At 44.0% G+C, this 15,248-nt stretch overlaps 2 protein-coding genes across 2 annotated transcripts; both read left to right on the top strand.

Annotated features, from left to right (window-relative positions):
• Window positions 1-5,239: 5,239 nt before the first annotated feature.
• Window positions 5,240-7,294, top strand: LOC123410235. Its single transcript, XM_045103143.1, has one exon. It carries the CDS (start codon window positions 5,470-5,472, stop codon window positions 7,132-7,134), a length of 1,665 nt encoding a protein of 554 aa, XP_044959078.1. The 5' UTR covers window positions 5,240-5,469; the 3' UTR covers window positions 7,135-7,294.
• Window positions 7,295-8,093: 799 nt separating this feature from the next.
• On the top strand, window positions 8,094-14,322 carry LOC123410236 (UBX domain-containing protein 1-A-like). Its single transcript, XM_045103144.1, has 13 exons — window positions 8,094-8,443; window positions 8,910-9,005; window positions 9,289-9,365; window positions 9,746-9,816; window positions 10,831-10,885; window positions 11,332-11,393; window positions 11,485-11,566; window positions 12,164-12,234; window positions 12,345-12,426; window positions 12,890-12,964; window positions 13,051-13,125; window positions 13,520-13,639; window positions 13,726-14,322. Exons 2-13 carry the CDS (start codon window positions 8,912-8,914, stop codon window positions 13,906-13,908), a joined length of 1,047 nt encoding a protein of 348 aa, XP_044959079.1. The 5' UTR covers window positions 8,094-8,443; window positions 8,910-8,911; the 3' UTR covers window positions 13,909-14,322.
• Window positions 14,323-15,248: the final 926 nt, after the last annotated feature.

Consider the following 15,248-nt stretch of genomic DNA (forward strand, 5'->3'; position numbering starts at 1 on the left):
TCGCTCCGAACACGTTCGGGGTTGTTATGGGGACCCCCTTGATAAATCGTGTAGTGTTAAGACTTGTCCGGTAGGACCCAACATTGGTTTTAATTTGCTAATCACCTAATAATAATTTGCGTAGGGAATAGCTACCCCGAGGAATTAATCAACAACCCGGGCCAGTGCTCCTTATGAGTGTTGGTCCAAAATGGGCAGACTGCGGGACCACCACAGGGAAACTTGAGGTTTGGTTCCTGTAGGCTTTTCCATCCGTCGTGTCCTGAGACTGAGATACGCGGCTCTTATCGGGGTCATTGACACGACGGGAGGTCCTGCTAGGTTCGTCTTAACTTAGCGATATATCTTGCGTATAGGAATCCCGGTGAAACTTTGGGTCTCCTCAAAGTTGAGGTTTTCCTCTAAGGAATCTGACGAGATCACGAGATTCGTGATAGAGGATTACTTTGCGGCCCGTGACCGTTTGTGATGGACTAGTTGGAGCACCCCTGCAGGGTTTAATCTTTCGGAAAGCCGTGCCCGCGGTTATGTGGCAACATGGATAATTTGTTAACATCCGGTTATAGATAACTTGAACTAACTCTAATAAAAACTGCCAACTGTGTGCGTAACCGTGACTGTCTCCTTCGAAGACCTCTCTTCTATCGGGAACATGGTGGGGGTTATGTTTGACGTAAGTAGGTGTTCAGGATCACTTAGTGATCACCTAGTCTTCGACCACTCGCGTAGACCACCATATCATATCTCTGATCTTCGTAAGTTAGCCACCATATACATGCTTAGGATTCTGCAACCTAAACACTAAACCTTCCTCACCTAATAACTTGACTAGTTTCGGTACCAAGGTCATCGTTTGCTGAGTCCCCGTGGCTCACAGTTTACTACAACACCCCAACAGGTACAGGTACGCCCGACGCAGGTGATCCAGATGGCACGCAGCTGGCGTGGCAGTACGATGAGGAGAACGACCGCCTGTACGTGAACTACCCAAAAGACTTAGGCATGGTCGTGATCGTGGGCGAGCATGCGGAATATCATAGTATTTTCCTTGTTTCATGTAGCCCGTAGCGGGACTATCTTGTCTGGATAATTGTGTGGATGTAACTCTGATATTATACTATGTGAGATGGCAAATGTATGCCTATTTGTCAATCTTAATTTACGTATGTGCTATGATTATCTCGCTTGCGAAACGCTTAGATGCGCTTCTTTCCTTTTTGGGGCATCGCCCCCTTAAATAGGAAAGGGCCGCATCTTAGTCGTTACATTCCCTCTCACACTTGGCCCACGTAGCCTCCTGGGGCTGGTGGCCCCTCCCGGTGGGCCTCCGGAACCCTTCCGGTGGTCCCGACACGTTGCCGGTGGTGCCCGAAACATTTCCGGCGTCCAAACCCATCCATCCTATATATCAATCTTTACCTCCGGACCATTCCGGAGCTCCTCGTGACGTCCGTGATCTCATCCGGGACTCCGAACAACCTTCAATAACCTCGTATAACAATTCCATATAACCCTAGTGTCATCGAACCATCAGCGTGGTCTGGATACCCATGGTGGCTCCCACATGTTCCACGATGATCACACCGGATGAACCACGATGTCAAGGATTCAATCAATCCCGTATACAATTCCCTTTGTCTGTCGGTATAGAACTTGCCTGAGATTCGATCGTCGGTATCCCATACCTTGTTCAATCTCGTTACCGGTAAGTCTATTTACTCGTTCCGTAGCACATCATCCCGTGACTAACTACTTAGTCACACTGAGCTCATTATGATGATGTTCTACCGAGTGGGCCGAGAGATACCTCTCAGTCACACGGAGTGACAAATCCCGATCTTGATTCGTGCCAACCCAACAGACACTTTCGGAGATGCCCATAGTGCACCTTTGTAGTCACCCAGTTACGTTGTGATGTTTGATGCACCCAAAGCACTCCTACGGTATCCGGGAGTTGCACAATCTCACGGTCGAAGGAAAAGACACTTGACATTATAAAAGCTTTAGCATACGAACAACACGATCTAGTGCTATGCTTAGGATTGAGTCTTGTCCAACACACCATTCTCCCAATGATGTGATCCCGTTATCAATGACATCAAATGTCCATGATCAGGAAACCATGATCATCTATTGATCAATGAGCTAGCCAACTAGAGGCTTGCTAGGGACACATTGTGATCTATTTATCACACATGTATTACTGTTTCCTCTTAATACAATTATAGCATGAACAATAGATGATTATCATGAAAAAGGAAATATGATAATAACCATTTTATTATTGCCTCTAGGACATATTTCCAACAATATATTCACAAAAAGCGTGGAAATTTCACCCTTCGAACAGAATCAATAATCCTACATCTATGTGAGACCTACTTACTCTTACTTAAACTTCTTAATCTATTTCTCCCACTTGAATCACGTGGGATGGCGCTCGTGCCTTTTTTTCAATCATATCATGCCAAGCCAGCTCTTAGAGAGGTTTATGCACACTATTACATAGATGTAGCAAAGCATGATCGAAAGGGCACCAAAGCTGGCCAAATGGGTCGGGGTAGCTTGGTCGGCCAGTAGCGCGCCGGCACAACACGACCCAGACTCAACACGACATGTGCTAAACTGGTCGGGCCTGACACGTGACATGTCAGGGGTCGTGTCTTGGCCTGAAGACTGGGCATGAGAGCTAGCACGACATGACCTTTTATTTATTTTATTATTATTTAGTTTTTTTCTAATATATATGGCCTCAAAAAATATCCCAATGGCCTAAATGTGGCCCAAAACATCCTAGTAGGTCGGCGGCCTAGCGTGCCTGGCGTGCCGCCGGCCCGGCCCACATAGGTCTTAGGGCCATGCCTAGGCTCGAGGGGGCAGCACATGGGCCAACACGGCACGACCTGACTAATAACGGTGCCACACAGGGTCGTGCCGTGCAACACACGATTACGATAGACTGGGCCGTGCCAGCGTGTCCCATTTGGCCATCTTTGGTGGGCACTAGGCAAAATATAGCTGCCATGATTTTTTACACAAAAGACCCTAAGGAGGTGTTTCGTTCAAGAATGATATCGCAAACGTAATCGTAATGGGGTTACGGGGACATTGTAAACATAATGAGAAAAAGTCCAAACGTGTTTGGTTCAAATATGAGATCGATGGTGAGCAATTATAACAGAAATTCACATGAGAAGCAAACCCTTATTTCTGAAAGAATCAAAGAAGAAATCGGGCTACAAGAATAGAAATTGCATCAGCCGCAACTGGATTCCCGCTCGTGGCCCCCTCCCCCCTGCAATGACGGTCCCATCTCATCCTTACCCTTCTCATCGTGGAGTGGGAAATAAATCTCAATCGGAATCACGGGTGCCACACTAATACAGCGCCACCACTCGCAAGGTTGAAAACGGGGGCAAACACCAGCGTCGGCGCTAATGCATGGGAGGGGTAGCTACTAGCTAGAGGAGATCCAAGATGAAGTGGAGACATCAGCTACGATGACGGCCCCAACTCCTCCTTCTCCTGCTCATCTTGGGGCGGGCAATAGATCTCAACCGGAATCCGGTGCGGTGCTAATCTGGCGCCACCGTTTGCCAAGCTTGAAAATGAGGGCAAACACCGACGTCAGCGCTGATGCAGGGGGAGGGGGGGGTAGCTGGAGGAGATCCAACATGGACCAAAACAAGGATGGAGGGGTGAGTTTGCATGACTTGCGAAAGAGATTACAGAGGCGTCGATGTTGGATGATGATGAGGGAGCGAGGGGAGGCTCGTGGGTGCGGCATCCATCTATAGTTGGCATGGACCTGTTTACGGTGGGACGTGGTTACAGAGGCAAGTCGTCAAAATCAGGTAGCATTTTCTATTTATGATGTAAACATGCGACAAACATATTTTTTTTCTTTCAAAAATACGTCAATAGCGTATCATATTTTACCCAAATACTAAAAAGTGCAGCTGCACTATTTGGTTGAAACGAGCGCACCCTCACGCGGAAGTGTGCAGCAAGTCATTCCACTTTATTCCTTTTAAAAAAATTATAACTTTTGAACCGAGCCTCAGAACGACGATCCTTTTTCACCGTTGTATTTCTTACGACGAGCTTCAAAACTAGATCCCATATGGATAGGTTTCGACAAACTTTTTTTTGAGCAACTATGGGGTGATATTTAGGCAACTTTAGCGCTAAAGAAAAGCAACTTCTTATTAGTGTGCGTAGTATGATCGCCTATCAACGAAAAATCCTTCAAAATTATCTACCATGACTAGAAAGTTAAATAAGTTCACCCTTTAGCAACCACATGGCAAATGTTGTCAGCTATTTCCAAACTGAAATGGTTAAATTATGCGTCAGATGTGCATGCTCGGCTACTCATGCGTTGGATGTCCATTAACTGATGTATGAAAAATTCAAAAAGCTATAACTATCAAACTGTGTGTCAAAATTATGATATGTTTTCATCGTTGGGTTCTTCGTGATGAACTCTTCAAAACGAGATCCCATATGAATATGTTTTGAAGAATTTTTTCAAAAGCAACTTCGATGCTATATGAGGCAACTTTAGTGCTAAACATAAGCAACTTTGATGCTAGATGAATTGCATTGTGTGTATACACATGAGTTGCTTGTTGAGTGCACTCGAGTTGCACAAAACACACACTAAAAGTTGCTAACTTTTTTGTGATACTCGAGTGCAATTATGGCAACTATTCACAAATAGCAGGCAACTGAACATCAAACGTAGACAATTGACCATCAGTAATAGGCAACTGAGCATGAAAATTGAGCAATTTCATAGTATTTTGTAGGCAACTGAGCATCAAAATTGAGCAATTTCACAGTATTTTTAGGCAACTGAGCATCAATCATAGACAACTGATCATCATTGTTTAATTATGTAAACTTTTAGAGGTAAATTTAGTCAACTGTTAGTCGTGATAACCAACTTAGAAGAATTCTTCGTTGATAGATAGTCATACTAGGGGGAGGAGTTGCTTGCCATTAGAACTAAAGTTGCTTCATCTAGCACATAAAGTTGCTCAAAAAAAGTTCGTCGAAACCTATCCATATAAGGATCTAGTTTTGAAAAGCTTGTCGTAAGAAACACAACGTAAAAACGGATCGTCATTCTGACGCTCGCTTCAAAAATTATGACTTCTTAAATTTTTTAAAACGTTAATAAATGCACGTGGTGGGTTGTAGCCACATCTCATATTTTATATGATAAAAAATAAAAAGCAACATTTTATAAAAAACTGTAGCACAAATACGAATATTCGGGCATCCACCAAACACCAACTCCAGCACAAACACATTCAAAGTATTGAAGTCACTTTACAAAGTACCCCCGAAACATCTCGCAAGAATACCTCCTCATTTTACCCCAAAAAAAAAAAGAGAATACCTCCTCATTTTGAAGCGAAAAAGTATCAGGCAGCAAGTTCAGAGCCCCCCCACTTGCCCCCAATGGCCGCTCCGCCGCCGGTGCTCACCCTGGCGGTGGAGAAGGGCCCGCGCGAGGGAGAGACCCGGAGATGCCGGGTGGGCGCTGCGCTCCGCGTTGGCCGCATCGCCTCCGGCAACGACCTCGCCGTGCGCGACGTGGGCGCGTCGCAGCGCCACCTTACCATCGAGTTCCTACCGCCTCCCGCCTCCCGTTGGGCCGTGTCCGACCTCGGCTCCTCCAATGGCACCTTCATCAATGGTGCCCGCCTCCTGCCCTCCGTCCCCGCCCCGCTCTCCCACGGGGACCTAATCATCCTCGGTCAGTCCACCGTGCTCGCCGTGTCCATCGCGCCTGATTCGGATGTGAAACCCGGCCCTAGGCGCTCCTCGCGCCGCGCGGCGGCAGTGGCGGTGGCGGAGGAGAAGCCGACCCCATCCGTAACCCGCCTGAGCACACGGAAGATGTTGGGGACGAGGGCGGCGGCGGCGCCCTCCGAAACTGAGAAGGGGGGGCCGGGCACAGCGGCAGTGGTGGTGGAGGAAGAGAGCCACCTGGTAGTTACACGTGGTGGCGGACGGAAGAAGGTGGCTGGAGCGGAGCCCCTCGGAGTGGGCAAGGAAGAGATGGAGGAGGCCGCAGTGGCAACACTCCGCGGTAAGAGGAAGAAGGTTGTGGAGTTCCCTGAACTGGAGAAGGCAGATGAACAGAAAGAGGAGAAGGCTGCGGTGGCAACACGCGGCAGGAAGAGGAAGAAGGCTGTGGAGTCCCCTGAACTAGAGAAGGCGGATGGTCGGAAAGAGGAGAAGGCCGCAGTGGCAACACGCGGCAGGAAGAGGAAGAATTCTGTGGAGTTCCCTGAACTGGAGACTGCAGATGAACAGAAAGAGGAGAAGGCCGTGGTGGCAACACGCGGCAGGAAGAGGAAGAATTCTGTGGAGTTCCCTGAACTGGAGACTACAGATGAACAGAGAGAGGAGAAGGCCGTGGTGGCAACGAGCGGCAGGAAGAGGAAGAAGGCTGAGCCCTCTGAACCGGAGAAAGGAGATGAGGCTGTGCTGGTGACATGCCGCGACGGGAGGGAGGTTGCAACGACGGTTGCTCCTCCGCCGCTGCCTCCAAAGACAAGGGTCCAGGGAAGGGTCACAAGGGCTCGTGCAAGGAAGGCTGTTCTTGAGGTGGAGGAGGAAGAGGAGGTGGCTGCACCAAGAGAGAAGGAGAAGAGTGATAAGGTGGCAGCTGGGGATGAAGAAGTGGAAGGGACTGCAAATGCATTGGAGGAAGTGCCTGTTGCTCAGAGGGGGCTGGCAGGTAGAGCGCCAGAAGGGATGTTCAGTACTGAGTGCGCTGCTTCTAACAACGGGGGTAAGGAGATAAATGAAGGTGGAGGAAAGGAGGAGAATGGGAAGATGGAAGCAGTTAACAGCCGAGGAGAGTTGGAGGATGATGAGAAGGGCGAGGAGCATCCTGGGAGAAGCAGCCTGGATACTATTACATTGCGGGAGTGGTTCGAGCGGATGGAAAGGTGCCTTCCAAGGATGATCAATGAGGCTGCTGATGAGATGATAGCGAAGCTGGAGGAGAAACATCGGCGCATCAATGAGTACATTTCAGTGCTCGGGAATAGTTCAGATCCTTCTTTTGATCCATGTATAGTCAGGAGTTATGCTCAGTCCAATGCAGGGTGATGCCTGGAAATAACATTGGAGACAATATTTAGTCGCATGTTTTGCAAACAGTAGATTTGAGGTATTACCATCATTCACTGGGTGATGATTATTGAAATTATTCATTCCAGCAGCCACACCAGAAGTGCCTGAGAAATGTTATCGTTCCTGTTTGATAGCATCACACTGGCCATTCTGTGACATATTATACTACAAGCAGTAGGCTAAAGCATTAAAATGCAAGCTTGCAATGATGTGCAGCAGAATCCTGCATTTGTTTCAAAATCCAACAGGACTCATTATACTGTGAATGTGCGCATATTTGCTTTATGATGCTGTGTTTGTTTGATGAAAACATTGCCATTTCTAAGTAATCTATCCTTAGACCACTGGTTGTAAAACATTTCCCATTTTCCCCTCGTCAAAAAATACACAGGAGCGCTCCAATCAGTTAAAACTGTGCAAATATGTATGTTGGTACAGCTTCTTGTGCTCAACATTGTGCCATTTATCTACAATGTTTGTCTAGATTTTTTTATGTCCATATGCTTAATAGATTCATGCCCAGCTCATGTAATCTTTCCTGGCAAAAGAATGTGCTATTAGTTTGTGGAGGGCAGGACAGTTGTCACCATGAACAGGTGGTACAGAAAAGTTCAGCCTAGGAGTTGAATTTTTTCTTGTAGTCTTGATCATGGACGCTTTTATTATGTAAAATAAACTGTTCCTTTATCACAGCCCTGGACTCGAATTCATTTAACCTTTTTTGACAATGCTCTGTACAGTATCAGATGTATTCATGACTTGACAGGCATACCAACTTGATTGGATAGATTTATTTTTGTTCATTGTTAGTTGGTTATATAATTCATATACTATTTTTTTCTAAGGGAATGCTGACATGTTCTGTGGGCAACATGCCAACATAGGTTGACTGGATGTTGATAATCACTGTCAAATGCCTGAAGTACAGAGAAGTTATAATTTTACATTTTGATTACTGTCTAACTGAGTGCCGTGTTGATTTTTTATGAGTTTGTCCAAATGAAGGAACGGTGAGCACAGGGTGTTGATTCAAGAGGAAAACCCTAAGTAGGAAGGAAGGAATAAGTAACTGGAAGAAGAAAGAAGTCACCTGAGTTTTCCGAAAACCCTTAGGGAAGACAAGAAAAGAATGAAGTACAGACAAAGCAAAGCTCTAATCCTCTTCAGATAATTTTCTGATGCCCCTCTCCATTTGCAGTAACGCATTGCTTCATACCCCCTACTTATAGAGGATTGTACACCAACTTGGCTACAAAGTTACAAAGCGAGGGAACAACTTTGAAAGGTAAGAATTTCTCTTATTAATTTACCAGGTTGTTGTGTTCAAAGTTTCAATGCATCCACAAATCTGAAGTACTTCAAACTACTTAGATTCTATGTGTTCCTTTGCTCCCTCTTTCTAGCTTTGCAGACATGTTATGCAAAATTGTGCAAACTGTAATAATTGTGCCATCATGTCCTGTAGTTCTAGCCTATATTCATGTGGCAGTTTGCGGTTCACCTGTTTTACTAAGTATAATTATTAAGGCCAACAGAGTTACTATTAAGATCAGCATATCAGCAGGTTGCATATCTTAAATTGCAGAATGTGGTAACTTCAGTTAGAAATGAAACAGACACATTATCATAATATCTATTAGAAATATGCTGAAATTATACAAAACCATGGGGACACTCACTTTACCTATACTTTCTAATGGTTTCTGCTGTCTATTCAATGGCATGCTCTTATTCTTACCATATACTTCTAGCGATGGCTGTCCCACAAGTTGACAAGAAAATGCTTGGTGAACTTGAAGTTATGGGATTCCCCGCCGTTCGTTCAATTAGGGCACTTCATTATTCTGGTACGTCTGTTTCAAATGGGCTTAGAAGGTAACGTTCTTGTATTAAGCATCTTTCTATCATAGGCAGGCTGACAATCCATCAATCATACCACACTAGGGCATCCGGTTCTATGGCCTCACCAATTATATTCGTACTGACTACCAATCATCTTACTATTTGTGTTTCTTGGAAGTTCAAAGTAATTATTTAATTGCAAAGATAGGGCGGCACGTTTTTTGTAAACGCGTTTTTCTTCTATATCTAGCTGAATGAACTGTAGAAGTAACCCAATGTCCTTATCAGGTAATTCCAATCTTCAATCTGCAATAAATTGGCTTCTGGAACATGAAAGTGACTCAGATATTGATCAGCTACCATTGGTAGGTTTTCTTATGCAGTCGTGATTTTTTAACAGAAATCTGTTCTAATGTGGCTTATTCTACACTCACTTGATATAATCTTCAACAGAGCTGTCCTCTAAATTTGTAACTGTGAATTGTTTTCTCTGAGATTCCAGCACACAACCTTTTTCAATTCTGCTAAATACTTAATTCTGAAGCAACTTGCATGTTAGTGCATGTCTGTGTGGCAGTTTAGTTGTCTAGTCTATAACCTAATGTTCTGTAGAGCTAGACAAACTCTCCAATATATTTCCTTTATTCTGCGTCTACAGTCTACATATCTGCATTGTCATGTCAAACACGTTTTTTTTTTTCAAAGCTCCTCTTCTGGTTTCTTAGTACTCCTTTGGATGTTTTAGGTTTCAAGAGAAATCAGCATTGAATGCGGTGACACATTAAACGAAGTGAGAAACAGCGCTCAAGGAATGAGGTTAGTGTTCTCCAGAATGTTATAGAAAAGAAAGTAGGAAAACATTACTCGCCTTAACCTAAGGTCCTAAGTTCTTAGAGGAACTGGTTGTTGTATAAACTCAGTAAATCAAAATATGATATCAGCACTGCCATGAGTGCAGGCACTTGGCTGGCTTTTGCAATTTCGAGAGAAAAATTGCTGCCCCCTCAAGTGCACATCATAGGCCTTTTGAATGTACTGGTTGTTGAATGAAACTCGATAAGAAATATCAAGTGTTATTTCAGTGGAGCACAGATCACTGTTAAATAGCTATCCTGCCAACCATCTGGAAGTCTGCACTTGATAATCCGCAGCCTTTTACATTTATTTGAGTCAGCCTGCTATGTCAGCCTAACACTCCAGGGAGCAAACTCTAAGAGTGCGCAGTGCTTAATGGAAAAAGGTGTCACGCTGGGGATAGCTCAAGGGAGGAAACGCCCTTTTTATAACCGCCCTTCCCTTTTTAGGAAATAAAATAGCTGATCTGGGGAAATTTGGCATTAAGCCTGACCACTTTCTACATTATCAGTCTAATTTCATGCACTGGTAAAATGGAAGCTGCAAATGACAAAAGTTGCAAATATATGTTGAATAAGGCAAGTCATGTGTCAGACTTAAATGCTTGCTCTCTCTATTTTTGTGCAAGGCCTCCATGCATTTAAAGTAAGCTTGACAACATTAGACTGTAAAATGTGGGTGGTATCAATATAAAATGCTTTTGAATACAGATCCAATGGCGTCAGTTTTGTGTCATGTAACCTACATATTGTTGATATAATTGTTCGTCTCTTGGTCAAGCTTGAATCTTGGAATCCATGGGTACCTCACAAAAAGAAACAGAGGGTTATTATTACAATTTACTGATTACTAATGGAGAATGTGTATTCATGAGAAGCTTATGTACTCCAAGTAACTGAACACATGCCGGTATTTTTTTCTGTTCGCTATGCTGCTGCATAATAATCATGGGATTGAGCATGGTTGTCTTTGTAGGACCCATGTCCAGGAGAGAAAATCAGAAGAGCAAGCTACAGCTAGAAATCAGAAGGTGCCACGTAAACATTTCTTCGTAATTTTGATATCTCAGTCCTTTCTTGTCATGTTAGCATGCTATGGTTAAGTCTTTTTGTCATTCACGGAGGACTAGAACCTGCCTAATCATTATTGGAAAAAGTTAAATCAGGCTGAAATTTACATCAATTCCTTTCCTCCGTTCTTACTCACGACCTCAGATTCAACAAAAGATTTCTCATAGCACATTGAACTACAAAATATTATGTCTGGAAATGAGATACAAGTGCACATGTTTTCTTTTTGGCATCGTTTCCGTATGCTTACATAATGTAAATATTGTAGTAAAGTGTTGACTAGTATGTACCGCATCGCAGCTACTTGCCAGGCTGCCACTTCGTCAGCATTTTGTCATTATGCCTCACCTAATGAGATAGTGTTTACAGTTCGTAATCTTTTGTCACACCCAATTATTTTTATCAGGAGACTTCAGAGGTGGAAAGCGAAGTGAATGCCAATGAACATGAGGAAGAGGATAGAAAGAGGTTTGTACCTTGTTTTGAATAGATATTGTCTGGCGAGCTGTTTGCATTTTGTTTACCATTCCTGCAAGGCTGCAACCCTCGTACACTGCAGGATTTTAGCACTACATAAGTCAAAGCGTGACGAGGAAGAAAAAGCAAGAGGGAGAATCAGAAATCAACTTCAGGAGGATAAGGTCTGACAATATTTCAATGCTATTAAGAAGTAAAAACCATAACGCTGCAGCAGGGAAGAGCTAGAATGTGCTTCATTGTGGTTTTATTTATCATATTTCACCGTAGCAGCTATTAAGCAATAAGTTCATGTTGGCCTGCACGGTTCTCCGTTGGGATGTCAACACCCTCTTTGTTGTAACCTGTCGCTTGTCCACCATCAGTTTTGCACTTTTGTGTTGCATATGGCATGCAGAAGTAGTAGCTTGTTAAAAGATGATGACATGCTATATAAATACGAAAACCATTGATTTTGATTTGCAATACAAGGAGTCAACTATGACGCATCCCTACATTCCGCCAAGTGTTACATGCCAGAGGATGATAGGAAGTAAAAGCTACCATGGTGAATGAATATCAGCTATGTGCTAATATTGTGATGTTTTTTTCAAAAGTACTCCGTCTGTCCCAAAATAAGTGTCTCAAGCATAGTACAACTTTGTACTAGAGCTAGTACAAAGTTGAGACTTATTTTGGGACGGAGGAGTATTTGATAGGCTGTTTTACATATCCTATGACCATTATCTTTCGTGTGGAACTTATTTGTTGCTTTTGTGAAGAGGGAGAGGATTCAAGCTGCTAAAGATGTTATGGAAGCAAAACGGACTCTTGAAGAAAATCAAAGAAGACGGTGGGTTTCGTATGCAACTCATATCGGCTATTTCCGGTTTCATACGCAACTCATATCTGCTATTTCCAACTCAAATATACTCAAGGAAACAATATTTTTGTTTAATACAGCATGATGGAAAGTCGAAAAGCAGAACAAGAGGAGGAGAAAAGAGCAAGGGAGAGAATCCGTCAGCGTATAGATGACGATAAGGTCCAATTGAATCTAATCTTACTAAAATTTTGAAACTATGATGTTTCGTTCCATCTGTTACTTAGAATTCAGTTTTTATAGGACAATGGTCACTGAATCTCATGCACTCTTGCTTCTTGGGTTTCCACATCAATAATGTTACTCTATATGTCTAATATCTCTCCACAGACCCACATCTACATGCAACAATACATCCTTTTTTTGTGTGAATGCCTGTGAATTTCAACTAAGCAAATTTGGTCTCCTTGCAATGGAGCAAGCCTACCATATAATTATCAATTCAGTCTACTCATGGCGGTGTTATCAGTAGAGTGTAATTAATATTTCCTACATGATCAGAGCGAGAATTTTCTTGTGTTTACTCATTAGCCACTATTTTTCTCCAAAACTTCCCGACTTTCAGCGAGATACTACATTGCTTGTTGGGCTGCTGAAAAGTCTTAAATTATTTTCCTCTATGCAGGCAGAAAGAAGGAGAGGACTTGGTTTGCTGCGGGAAAATACAGTAGCATCACCTCCGATAGTAACTCTCGCAAAGGTCTAAAGTTCCCCATAGCACTACATTACATGAGGTCATGAGCAAAACCTCCAAGACACATTCCTCACTCTTTTTTGACTGCTCAGGTAAAACCTATTGAACCAGTTGTAACATCAGAACAGTTGAGAGATTGCCTACGAACTCTGAAAAAGAGTCACAAGGTAAAAATGATCGTCCTGCAGTTATGATTCATGATACATGGAGCTGTTGACTGTTTTGCACAAATAACACAATAAACCTTGTGCGCTCTGCCGCATCACAATCTTGATTACTATTTCACACAAAAGCCGCTGTACATCCTATGTCCATGCAGATAACTGAAACTAGCCTGCCTGCATACCTGGATGCTTAGTTTCTGCATCATGTGCTTTTTTAGGTTGTCTTTTTTTGTTTTTGAATTTTTCTAGCTTGTCTGTTGTAGTCTGGAACTGTGCCTTCCATTTTGTTTCACGACGGTCTAACATGAGCACTCGATTATTATTCAGCAGTCTGCTTGTGTTATGGGGATGCCAGAAACCATCTGACGTGTCGTTTGCCACTCTATTTGATTTGTAGGATGACAACGCTAGAGTGAAAAGAGCATTCCAAATATTGCTAAAGATAGTCGCCAACATAGTAAAGAACCCAGAGGAGGACAAGTTCAGGAGGATTCGACTAAGCAATCCTGTTTTCAAGGTAACTGGAGAACGCGACATGCTACGTATGGCTATTTACTTCAGAAAGCCGCCTCATTCATCCTCAACCCCTATGCTGTTTAACAGGACAGGGTGGGTAATCTGCAAGGCGGCGTGGAGTTCCTGGAGCTGTGCGGGTTCCAGAAGCTCAGGAACAACAGCTACCTGGTCATGCCGAGGGGCAAGGTCGACGTGGCGCTCCTCAACTCGGCGGCGGTCCAGGTCGCGTCCGCCATGGAGAATCCCTACTTTGGGCTGCTCTCCAAGTGAGCGGGACAGCCTTCACTCCTCTCTGCTTCGCCATTAAGAGCTCATCTATATTCGGTACTACGAGCTTTGTAAGAAGGGAAAAAAAAAACTTTGTGGCAATCAAGTGTGAGTACCAGTGAATGGACGGCACGGCGCTGTAGCTCATAGATCTCGTCGATGGGATCTATCCCCTGTAACTGAGCAAATTGCATGCGGCGGGAACGATGTGTTCCAGTAAATCTCAGGATTTGCCGGTAACAGCCGTGCGGTGTACAGAAACCAAAACAGAATGGGACGGAGATGCCTGCGAAACGATGATCGAGCTGTGATGCCATGGCCAAACTGGTTCTCATCTTACCGAAGAGAACGATATGTGACTGTAACTGTAATCGTGATATTCATCCATGAGAAATCAAAGTATGTCACCACTTGTTACGCTGGCGTGTATAGCAGTATAGGTGATGGGGAGATTACTAGATGCATTCCCCCGCCACACACATGTCCATGCCCCGTAACGCTGGGTCACTGTTGCTCATGGAGCAAAACATTGAATGCCTTTTATTCTCCGGGTGGGGGAGAAGGGAAAGGGCCCTGTGCCGGCACATGCCCTGCTTTGAGCTTTTGTGTGTGCACCTGTACTTTGGAGCTTCAATTCTGCGTGTGGAGGGACCGTCCTAGACCCAGAAAGTAGCTTCTTGATAGCAGCTGCTGCTGCCTGCTGGGGCCTGGATTTTCTGCTCTAATCATCTTCCCATCACTAGAACCTTGAAGTTAAGCTATGTGCTATAGGTTTCGGAAATTATTCCTGCCTTGGGCAAAGATTGTTTTCTCATGCAGATCTTCAGGGAGGGTTGGATGTCTACAAGGTTGGATGTACTAGCAGCAAGAATACAAAACCGTTGCATGTTCGATGGAATATGTAACATGGCAACGTCAAATCTGTTCCGGCGTACTGTTCAGCAAAGTCACTCTTCATTCTTTTTTGACAAGTGGCACGAACGGATAAAGCAGGCAAAACATCGGCTAGCACGTAAATTACGAGAGCTGGGGAATTTGTCTATCTAAAAAAATTGACGGAGTAACTTTCACACAACAAACAAACGAAACGCGAGAATAAGACCAATGATGTCACTAGGGGCGTGTTTGGTTCACATATCTATTTAACAACATTTTGCTTATTTGTTTCAGTTGGGCTTGGTTGGGCAAATGCACGTTAAAATCCAACATCTGCATGTAGTTTGGCTGCGTGCATTAGGCTTTCTGTATGAGGAAATCAACTAGTCAGCATGCTGTTTGGTTGCCTGCGTCGCTGTTGTTAAACAAGCAACGCGTTGTTTGTTTGCAAACGGCTAAAGATGTGA

Source organism: Hordeum vulgare, chromosome 7H (genome assembly GCF_904849725.1).
Source record: "Hordeum vulgare subsp. vulgare chromosome 7H, MorexV3_pseudomolecules_assembly, whole genome shotgun sequence".
Taxonomy (NCBI): domain Eukaryota; kingdom Viridiplantae; phylum Streptophyta; class Magnoliopsida; order Poales; family Poaceae; genus Hordeum; species Hordeum vulgare.